Source organism: Anneissia japonica, unplaced genomic scaffold (genome assembly GCF_011630105.1).
Source record: "Anneissia japonica isolate Jap-2015-1 unplaced genomic scaffold, ASM1163010v1 scaffold287713_len945575_cov184, whole genome shotgun sequence".
NCBI classification, from domain to species: Eukaryota; Metazoa; Echinodermata; class Crinoidea; order Comatulida; family Comatulidae; genus Anneissia; species Anneissia japonica.
The window spans coordinates 46596-58176 of record NW_022725774.1 but is presented as its reverse complement, the minus strand read 5'-3'; the positions used below and the strand labels follow the sequence as shown (position 1 = coordinate 58176).

The 11581-nt window shown below is 35.2% G+C and overlaps 2 protein-coding genes across 2 annotated transcripts in view; both read left to right on the top strand.

The window, feature by feature from the left end:
• LOC117112888 (zinc finger protein 729-like) overlaps window positions 1-8139 on the top strand; it is a 20058-nt gene extending 11919 nt beyond the window's left edge. The window contains exons 4-7 of the mRNA XM_033256101.1: window positions 2750-3087; window positions 3172-3936; window positions 5807-5900; window positions 7092-8139. Of these exons, the coding sequence (XP_033111992.1) occupies window positions 2750-3087; window positions 3172-3936; window positions 5807-5900; window positions 7092-7990 (2096 nt within the window). The 3' untranslated portion in view covers window positions 7991-8139. The remainder of the gene's footprint in view (window positions 1-2749; window positions 3088-3171; window positions 3937-5806; window positions 5901-7091) is intronic.
• A 3035-nt stretch (window positions 8140-11174) lies between these two features.
• Window positions 11175-11581, top strand: part of LOC117112906 (RWD domain-containing protein 1-like) — a 7713-nt gene continuing 7306 nt past the window's right edge. Inside the window, exon 1 of the mRNA XM_033256121.1 lies at window positions 11175-11325. Within this exon, the coding sequence (XP_033112012.1) occupies window positions 11253-11325 (73 nt within the window). The 5' untranslated portion in view covers window positions 11175-11252. The remainder of the gene's footprint in view (window positions 11326-11581) is intronic.

The window sequence follows — 11581 nt, the reverse complement described above, 5'->3', positions numbered from 1 at the left end:
GTAATAGATACAATAAAGCAGTATTACAGGAGAACAACAACTAAAGTTTATTCACAATAACATTTCAATATATACAGTACATAGGTAAATGGTGACTGGTTACTTAATTGATATGCATAAGGGGTGGTGCTTCCCAATCATCCCATAATAGTTACGGTAGTGGGAGATACTCAATCACACAGGTGTGTATACAGTTGACAGCTGACCTCCACTTAGGGGTAATTATCTGTTGGTTCCCAGAGTCTGGCAGACATACAGGGACAAACCATGGACAAACTAATGAAGGCTATTTACATTGAAACCCATTAAATCAAAGTTAATAATAACATGGATATAAACAATAAGAAGAGAGCCTCTTAACATCTTCTAATCAGATTAAAATCGGCAAATTTTGGTTGATGTCGAAAAAAAAATTTGGCCGTGAGATGGCGTGTGTCGACTATCTCACCCTGAGACAGACAGATGAAATCCTACCTGGGCTGGGGTCTGGTGGGTGAAATTGTTGACGAGTATATTTGTTGTTTTCGATATTGTTGGAAATGAGTAAGAACAACAATTGCATACATTAAACTGTGATATGCCTAGGCCTAATTCCGTGGTTGAACAGGCCTAGGCTAGCCTGCCCTACTACTAGAAGAGAAGGGCTAGCCTGTGCCACGTGTGGTGTATGTATCTCTCCAGGCAGGCAGGCAGGCTAGCTGGTTAGCTTTATTATAGTTAGTTAGGCCTAGGCCTACCCTTACTTCTTACCAAGCCTACTAACTAGAAAGGCCTATGCCTAAGTCAACCGTCTAGCCTAGTTAGTAATGCAAGTGTAGTATGGCCTAGAGTAGTAATGACATAGTAGCATACATAGGCCTAGTAAGAATAAAGATGCTAGCCACTACTAGGCGCAGGCGGTGGAGGAGCGAGGCATTGCCCCCGTCGGACAGGCCTGGATCCTCGTCGACGGTCCGACACCATAACAAATTTTAAAAAGTAATAATTAGCTGAATAATGTTACTTTAAAATTAATTGCTAGTTCATATTGTGGTCTAAAAGCACAATTTGGACCATCCACTAAGCCATTGTACCCCCAGTAAACCCTGCCATTTTTTTGGGACCCAGACCAAGTCTCTAGTCCAGACACACAGGTCCCAAGTCTCGCATGTTTCTTGCGGAAATCGGGATGGCTTCCTGCACTCCAGCAAGCAAACAAGAATCTCCCGGAAATTAACCTATGTCCTGTAAATGCATAATATTTGCATGTTTTTACTGCTTTATTATTATCAATTTTCTCACGGAAGTTATTGCCAATGCGCAGCAAAATAGAATTGAAAAAACGCATAAACCAGACGAGTGTCAGATAAAAGAAAGCCCCCCACCCCCAAATTTTTCTAAATTAAAACAAATGGAGAGAAAAGAAAATCATATTTAAATTTCAGTCTGAGACTGCCATTTGTGGCCATCTACAGGTGCCATAACTGGGGCGGATTCAGAAATTTTTTGAAGGTGGCCCAATGGCCGATCCAGTATCTCAAAATAGAGGGGCAAAGGGCAGGGATGGATTTTGACAGACCGAGGCTGAGGCAAAAAAAAAATGTATGACACCTCTAGATGGCCAGAAATGGCAATTTCATACCTAAATTTGATTATAAATTTTCCTTTTCTCTAAAATTTTGAACAAAATTAAGGGGAAGAGGTCTGGCCTGGCTTGACCCGACTTGAATCTGGCATTGTAGTCCACATACACCTCAGCCCAACCATGGTTGGGGCTGAGGTGAGCAAATTTTAAAAATTGGCCCTCAGAATTGGCACTCTTGGGTGGTAAAAATGCTTTTTCAAAAGTGTTCCTCGACAAAGGGAGCTATGCTACCCCTCCTTTGACACCCATCCCCTCACAGGCATCGCAAAGGTCTAATTAAGGTATAGTAATTCTATACTGGGAGTCGCAAAGCAAATTATGATTATGACACCTCTAGATGCCCAGAATTGACACTCATTCAGACCTAAAATTTTAATATTTTATCCATTTAAAAAAATTTACAAATTTAGGGGGTCCTGGCTGGTTTGGCACTTCACCCCTAACCCCACTGGGAAAATATAACTCATGTCCTACAGTTGATGTCAGAGACACATTACGCTGTTATGTATTAGCAAAACCCTTATGGATCAGCACTTTAGAACAAAGACCCTATGGGTAGGAGAACCAAAAGGGACCCTAAGGGTTGATTGAGGAGAATGTTACGCCACTAGCACGGATAGCTCTTCCAGCTGGGTACTACATTGCGTAATAATGGCAAAAAACTCCGCTGTAGGTCTCTGTCTTTTGGCCTTTTTTACATAAAGTTTTATGAAATCATTAAAAAAAATTTATGTTGGGGATATAGCATTGTTGTATTAATATTTTACTTAAAATAACTGTTATAATTTCATTTTTATATTCCTATTAATTTTTCTATTGATCTGTAATCAAGCAAAATTTCACCTGTGTATAACATTTTTTTTAGACCACTACGATGATTTCCCTAGCAATGAAGAAAATGATGTTAAGAATAATGAACAGTTTTGAGCCCAGAAAAAACATGGCATATTGAAAGCAATAACTGTGAGGAGGAAAATATGAATGAATGCAGTGAAATGAAAGAGAAAAATGAAAATTCAAAGACACATTTGAAAGGGAACAACAAAGAATTGACACATGCATGTGACCATTGCGGAGAGAATTTTGATTTTATTACTTTAAAAACACATATGGGAATCAAAACAGAATATGAATCATTTTATTGCATACATTGCGGAGAGGAATTTGATCAAGCAAGCAAATTTGAAGAACATTTGGAAACACATACAGAAAAGACACAATATGAAAGTGAACATTGTGCAAAGAAGTTTAAAGATTGTGGCAGTTTGGAAGAACATTTGCAAAAACATACTGGAGAGACACCACATGAATGTGAACATTGTGGAAAGAAGTTTACACAAAAAGGCAATTTAAAAAAACATTGTGGAAAGAAATTTAAAGACAGTAGCAATTTGGTAACACATTTGAGTATACCATATGAATGTGAACAATGTGGAAAAAAGTTTAGAGACAAAAGAAGTATGGTAAGACATTTGAAAATACATACAGGAGAAACACCGTATGAATGTGAAAAATGTGGAAAGAAGTTTAAGCAGAAAGGTAATTTAAAAACACATTATAGGATACATACAGGAGAGACACCATTTGTATGTGAGCAATGTGGAAGAAAATTTAGAGATGGTAGCAGTTTGGTTGCTCATTTAAAAATACATAAAAAAGAAAAAGAATTTGTATGCAAACACTGTGGAAAGAGGTTTAATAAGAAAGGCGATTTGAAAACACATTTTAGGATACATACAGGAGAGTCACCATATGAATGTGAACAATGTGAAAAGAAGTTTAAAGAATCTGGCTCATTGAAAATACATATGATGATACATACAGGAGAGAGACCACATGCGTGTCAACAATGTGGAAGAAAGTTCAGAGACCAAAGAAGTATGGTAAGACATTTGAAAGTACATACAGGAGAAACACCGTATGAATGTGAACAATGTGGAAGGAAGTTTAAACGGAAAGGCGATTTGAAAACACATTATAGGATACATACAGGAGATACACCATTTGAATGTGAGCATTGTGGAAAGAAATTTAGAGCAAATAGCAGTTTGGTAACTCATTTAAGAATACATACAGGAGAATCACCGTATGAATGTGAACATTGTGGAAAGAAGTTTAAACAAAAAGGCGGTTTAGAAAGACATATTAGGATACATCCAGGAGATACACCGTATGAATTTGAACAATGTGAACAATGTGGAAAGATGTTTAAACAAAGTGACCAGCTGAAAATACATATGAGGATACATACCGATGAAAAACCATTTGTATGCGAAAAATGTGGAAAGAAGTTTAGAAACAATAAAAATTTGGTAAGACATTTAAAAATACATACAGGAGAAACACCATATGAATGTGAACATTGTGGAAAGAAGTTTAAAGAGAAAGGCAATATGAAAAAACATTTCAGGATACATACAGGAGAGTTACCATTTGTATGTGAGCATTGTGGAAAAAAGTTTAGAGACGGTAGCACTCTGGCAACTCATTTGAGAATACATACTGGTGAAACACTGTATGAATGTAAACATTGTGGAAAAAAGTTCAAACAGAATGGCAGTTTGAAAAGACATCTTAGGATACATACCGGAGAAACACCATATGAATGTGAACAATGTGGAAAAAAGTTTAGGGACCCTAGCAGTTTGGTAAATCATTTGAGAATGCATACAGGAGAGTCACCATACGAATGTGAACATTGTGGAAAGAAGTTTAAAACATTATGCTCATTGAAAAGGCATATGAAGATACATCTTTAAATAAGAGAAACCACATACAGTAGTTAAAAAAAAAAAAAAAAATTGACATACTACATACAGAACAGAAGCCCTATTAATGTAATGATGCATTCAGTTTGGTCATGGATTCATTCCAAAGTGCTATAAATTTTTCTTTCTTTGCAGCCATAAAACAATGCAAGTCCTTTTGTAGGTAGCTTTGATCAGTAGGGCAAGAATGCTTTGATCTCTAGTTATATTCACAACTACAGTATTTCACCTAATAGAGGTTATGTTTTCATTGGTTAAACACTTTTGGTACTTGTGCATTTATAAACTTGCAAATATGGATGATTTTTCATTCCTAATGATATAATTAATATCCCAATATGATAGCATGCATTTCAATACTTGGAGTACCTTTGTAGTACATTTTTTCTTATTCTTATTCTTTTATTGCCAAACAAAAACATATTACAATTATACAGAAACTGAAAACAAGACTATAACTGAGCTGATTGGCAGGGACACAAAAGTGAACTAAAACTATAACAAAATGTGGATAAATGCTGATGTACCATACTCTACTACAGATGAGCTCCATTTAAAGTGATTTGCTGATCTCTTCAATTTTGTTATACAGTTAAACTTGCCTTAGTCGAATTCGAATAAAATCTATCTTATTTTACATGCCAAGTGGTTGTGTTTTCCATTAATTAAAAATCTGTAAGTCAAATTTTATCTAAATTTGTACAATTTTTCAATGTCATTTTGGATTTGACTTAGCCAAGTTCAAATGTAGTGTCTTTTAAATGCAACATATTTTTGCTTGGTGTATCACAAGACTAGTGCATTCAATGCAACTCCCAAGAACCAATAACTCATGCTTAATGGAAAGAAAATGTACTGTAAAACCTTGAATTGAAGTCCAGTGGGCTTAGACTTAATCTCGAGATAAAGCCCATCTCACCTTGAAGCACCCTCTTTAGTTTGTATAATTAGCCTCTACAGTACATCACTGTGCATTAATTTTAGAAAATAAATTAATTAAAAACACGCTTGGTTTATACATTATTTTAGGTGATTTAATGCCAGTTAAATGCACTCGATAATACAGATTGATGTTACACTGACTTTATTTATTGTCAAATTGTACAAATTCACAAAATTTACAGCATTCATTTTGAAAAGAAGCCCACCACCAACCATTACTTTGCAAAAGTAGTCTCGAAAAGAAGTCCATCTTGAAAAGAAGCCCATCCAAAGTTCGCAATAAAAAGGAAGCCCAGGGCTTCAATTTGAGGTTTTACGGTATGCTATCTCATCAATGGTGGCTCCATAAATTTGCCAATAATGCTCCATCATGTCCTGACAAAGAATCTAAACCAAATGTCCATCTAAAGCTTCATTCAATGTCCCCCCCTATTCGAATTCTTTTAATTATGTTTTTTTTTTTTTTTTTCAGATCTTCAGTATTAAGAATTTGGGGAAATGTGAATCAGCTATGTCAGAACATGAAATGAATATTAAACAGAATTCAGAAATTAAGGTTGAAATAGGTAAATTGTCTGTTACGTTTTTTTTTTAAAGATTTTATTTCTTCAGCATCCAGCAGCCACAAGGAAATGTTCACAGGACTAGACATAACATTACATCATTTATAGTACAGTAGTGTTATTTCATAAAGATTGGAGCACTGAAAGCATGCACTACGTAGCTCGGTCAGTATTAGCTTCTTCTCCCCTAAGGGTCGCTTTGTGTCTAAGCTGCCAGGTAAACCGGTTCCAGCTCCTCTCAGCTGTCCACAATAGGGGCTATATGGACCAGTACACCGGGGTAACACCCCCTCTTCCCCAACTCATCTCGAAAGACATACAGTACAATGTTTTTATAGTGCACATGAGTCAATTGTACACTGGGCCTACGGTTAGTATTCCTTATCGAAGAACACCAGTTCTACCTCCAGAATCATAGATGAGCGTTCTGTTTGACCCAGTGCCAAGATCCACTTGTTTGCCAAGCCCAGTTTAAAAGGAAATTAAGGACCAGATTGCTGATGATGTATTTCTTTAAAATGGCTGTTTTAATTTAATTTTTAATTTAAAATTTTTGCAATTTCTATACATCTATAATCAAGTGAAATTCACCTGTGTATGGGAATTTCTTTACTTAAATGCAAGATATGAACAATTTTGTTTTGGATGACCATAAAGTAATTAATATTTCATATTTATATTGTTTAGACCAATATGATGATTTCCATATCAATGAAGAAGATTTTAAGAAAATTGAACAGTGTTTGATCCCAAAAAAAAATATGGTGTTTTGCAAGCAATGAAATAGAAGAGAAAAAGTTACTGTAAAAGCTTGGATAAGGCCGCTCACGAATAAGCGTTACACCTTGAATACGCACCGAGGCACTTAATCGATAGTATGTATAGATTACCCTATATGTAATGAAACTCTTTGAGAAACAGGGTTTAAAATACGATGTATGCAGTGTCATAATGAATACACTATGAAGACACAAGCATTTCTTTATAAACGTTCATTTACGATGATGTAGTACCTATGGCAGGCCTACCGAACTACATGAATACATGAAATATGTAACATAGGAACGGGCATTGAAACCGCCTCGATCCTCCAAAAATGTTATAAGTGCCGTGGCGCTTATTCAAGCATTTACGGTACATTGTATTGGGATGACCATAAAGTACTAATTGATATTTCATATTTATATTTTTTAGACCACTACCATTATTTACCTAGCAGTGAAGAAGATGATGTTAAGAATATTGAACAGTTTTTGATCACAGAAAAAACGTGGCATTTTGCTGCTGAAAACAATGACCATGAGGAAAATGTGAATGAATGCAGTAAAATAGAAGAGATAAGGGACAATTCAAAGATATATTTGAAAAGCAACAACAAAGAATTGACACATGAATGTGACCATTGTGGAGAGAATTTTGATTTTATTACTTTAAAAACACATCTGGGAATCAAAACAGAAGATGAATCATTTTATTGCATACATTGCGGAGAGGAATTTAATCAAGCAAACAAATTTGAAGAACATATAAGAACACATGCAGGAGAGACACAACAATATGAAATTCAACAATGTGGACAGGAGTTTAAAGAAAGGAGTACTTTGAAGTCAAATATGTTAATACATTCAGAAGAATTTCCACATGAATGTGAAGAACGTAGAGGGAAGTTTCAACATTTAAACATGTTGGAAAAACATTTGATGACAAATACAGGAGAGTCACCATTTGCATGTGAGCAGTGTGGAAAGAAGTTTAAACACAATAGCAAGTTTAAAATACATATGAGGATACATACAGAAGAAAAACCATTTGAATGCAAAGATTGTGGAAAGCGGTTTAATCGGAAAGACAATTTAAAAGCACATTTAAAGATACATACAGGAGAGACACCATATCAATGTGAATATTGTGGAAAAATGTTTAACCAAAGAAGCAATATGAGAACTCATTTGGGAATACATACAGGAGAAAGACCATATGAATGTGAACATTGTGGAAAGAAGTTCAAACTGAAAGGTGATTTGAAAAAGCATTTTAGGATACAAAAGACTCACCATTTGCATGTGAGCAGTGTGGAAAGAAGTTTAAATTAGTAAGTATGTTGAAAAGACATAATATGAGGATACATACAGAAGAAAAACCATGTGAATGCGAAGATTGCAGAAAGAAGTTTAATCAGAAAACCCATTTGAAAACACATTTTAGGATGCATACAGGAGAGTTGCCATATGAATGTGAACAGTGTGAAAAGAAGTTTAAAGAATATGGCAAGTTGGAAAGGCATATGAAGAAACACTTAAGAGAAACAACATCATTTGGTTGACATACATACAGAATAGAAGCCATATTAATGTAAAAGATACAATACATTCGTTTCAAAGTACTTTAAGAATGTTTCCTCTTTGCAACCACAAAATAATGCGGTTCTATAGGTGATGTCATCTAAAATCTGAGGGTCCACTATTAATTTCTGAAAAGAAAGTCTAATACTTTAGTAATTCTGTTGTGATACAGTATTTCAACTTTCAAGTTCAGGAGTATCAATTCAACCATTACATATATTAAAAGTATTGACAAATGCATGATATTTTCTGAAGGTGATCCATATACAGAACAGTTAATGGAAATATTTACCTACATACTGGATTTCTCTTTAATTAGGATAAACCAGTTTTGAAATTTGTCGCTATTATATTTCTGTTGGAAAATATTGGCAACTGTAGAGACACGTGTGGGCTGTGTTTTCTGTTTGACATGCTTGGGCAACAGAGCTATGCCATTAAACAGTTTAAGGTCTGGGAGTGGGAGTGTTATTTCTTCCAATCTACAGTACACTGTTGAGGTGCCGTAGCAATAAAGATGTTCATACCTCAGTATGTATTATTGTACAATAGTTCCAAAACTAACATTTCAAAAACAATACAGTAGCAAAGTAGTCCGAAATATTTGAATGCTGTATGATTAAAAGTTGTTGGTTATGTCGTGAACACAACAGTTGTCTTACACTGTTACTTTTTACTTTTTTTGTTTTTAAAATGAACACAATAAAGTTTTTGAAGCCATTAAACTGAGAAATTTGTTGGTTGGTAATATGAATGAGTTTTGTGTACTTCCCAGAACACCATATTGAATACTGTAAAGTGTGGTACAGTACATCAGCCATTTGAAATTCATAATAATAACTTTTATTTTAAAACGGAAAAAAAATTTATCACCGTATTAGTGTTTTAGTTTCACAAGGCCGTTTTTGCAAGTTAAGATACAAATAAAATGAAGAAACTTAAATAAAGAAAAAAATCAAATTAAAATACATACTGGACAAAGAAAAGTAAAATCTAAAATGATGAAGACTAAAAAATGATAAATTCTGCAACTTACAAAAGCTCTACTACTGTATAAGATAAATTTAGAGACTACTTACAGTATGCTGCATACGATAAATACAACAGCCTTACAAATATGGATAATGGTAAAATTGTTACAAAGTTCCGAACATCGTAATGCATTTTTAGTAGTAAGAAACGGGTGGCGCGACCGGGGGAGGCCCCCTTCAGTGATATTTTGTACATATTAGTAGACTCTAAAATCGATTAAATAAAGCCTAGTTTGAAACCAATCCATAATTGTAAACAATTTTACTACTGGCGAGCAGTAGTTGGCAGGCTCGTAATTCACAGGTGCACAAATGAATCTGGAATCTGACTTTCCTAGTCTACAAAACAGAAAAAAGAATAAGGCAAAAAAAAAAAAAAATGAGGGAATGGACTAAAAAAAAAAAGACCTTTTTCGCATCATATAGTTAAAACTTTGTGAGTTATATTTACATTCCTGGTGAATTTGCTTTGCTTTTTTTTATATGATTTGTTTTTGTATTAGGTTGTTTACTTTTGTATTTAAGTTGTTATTGTTGTCCGACCGCACCACACAGTTGTGTGTGCCACCGTTCTAAAGGTGAAGTGTCAATAAATAAATAAAATAAATAAATTTAATGCAATGCGAAAAAGGTCTGTTTTTTTTTTTTTTATAAACTTTCTAGCTAGGCGGCAGCAGCATGCAGGCAGGCATGGTGTCAAAGGTTACAGCCGTGTACAGTACCAGGGTTGCCATTTGGCCTTTTTGACGGCCAGATTCCTCAAATCTGGCCGTATAAAAATTTGCCTGGCCGTAGCATTTGGAAAGTCACGGCCAAACTATATTTGGCCGAATTTTTGAAAAGTTTACATTTTTTTTCAATATAGGTCTAATATAACGTAGACTAGTTTTGGATATTTTGTTTTTGTTAGCTTAAATTCTATATTTGATTTTAATCTTGTACCTTTGTTTGTACTTGCACTAAACACTTAATCTATGTTCCCCGATTCAGCCGATTTGACGTAAGAGAGTTTATTTAAAAGATAACAGTTAAATTTAATAAATTAAATTGTTCGGATGAAATACCGTATATTGTTTATAAGGTTTATCCTCGTTTAAGCTTTATGAAGACAGTTCATTGCAAGTTTGTACCATATTGTGTGTCTTTGTATATGTTCTATCTAACTAGTGGAGGTTCTATCTCTTTTGAATTCAGAGGCGAATTTCGAAAGTTTAGATAAAAAGTATTTATTAAAGTTTTCATGGGTTTGTTTTAACGCCAGTTTGTGTTACCTAACTATGTAACTTAATTCATTCTAATTAAAGCGAGCCACGGATTTGGCAATAACAGGCCCTTCAAATTTTTGCTATAGATCGACTAAAATGTACATAATATTTAATACATTTAAATCAAACTTATATCAATTTTAATATTGTGATTTTAAATAGCAGAAGTGGATTTAAGGGGAAGGGGTGGTAAAAAAAAAATAAAAATAAAATAAAATAAAAATTGATCGCCCAATGCATCAGGTTATTTTCGGGCGTCTAGAAGACAAATTTCCTCTAAGATGGTGTTATCTCGATCGGACCCATTTCGTCCCCCCCCCCCTTTCTCCCCTTTTTTCGGCGCCGGCCCTCCCCTTTCGGACATCTCTGGATTTGCCCCTGAATTGGCTTGCATGCCAACAACTAAAGAACATAGGCTATTTATTTTTAACATTGTTCTGTGTATATCATTTGAATTTCTTCAATTTCAAACGAAGGAGCGCTGATTTTCGTATAATTTTGTAGTATTTCAAATGAATGTACCCACTGTTGTCTTCTAATCGGATTAAAACCTGGCCGAATTTTGGCCGATATCGAAAAAAAGTTTGGCCGAATTTGGCCGTGAGATGGCGTGTGTTTGGCCGTGAAGCCTGTCGATTATCTGGCAACCCTGGTACAGTACACGCGAGTTAAGGAAAAGGAACCTATTTGTCTGTATTATTAACGATCGCCAATCAAATGACAGATTATAAAGAAGAACAACGGAACGAAATAGAGGCATTGCAATGCATTTATCCTGAGGAATTTTCACGTAAAGTGTTTTACTTTATTTCCGTTGTTTTGTTGTGTTAAACGCTGCCTCAATGTGTATACGTAACGTAGGCCTAGACCTGCTACTACTACTAGAGAAGCTGAGCTAGGCCTGCTGGGTGTTCTGGTGCGTGCCTGCTTGCCTGCCTGCTACTCTGCTACTACACTACAACGACGGTCGGGCGCAGGAGGTCAGGTCGGACTACATCATAGCCTAGTTGCCAACTTTTCCAAAAAAAAATCCGTGAGAACTTGTG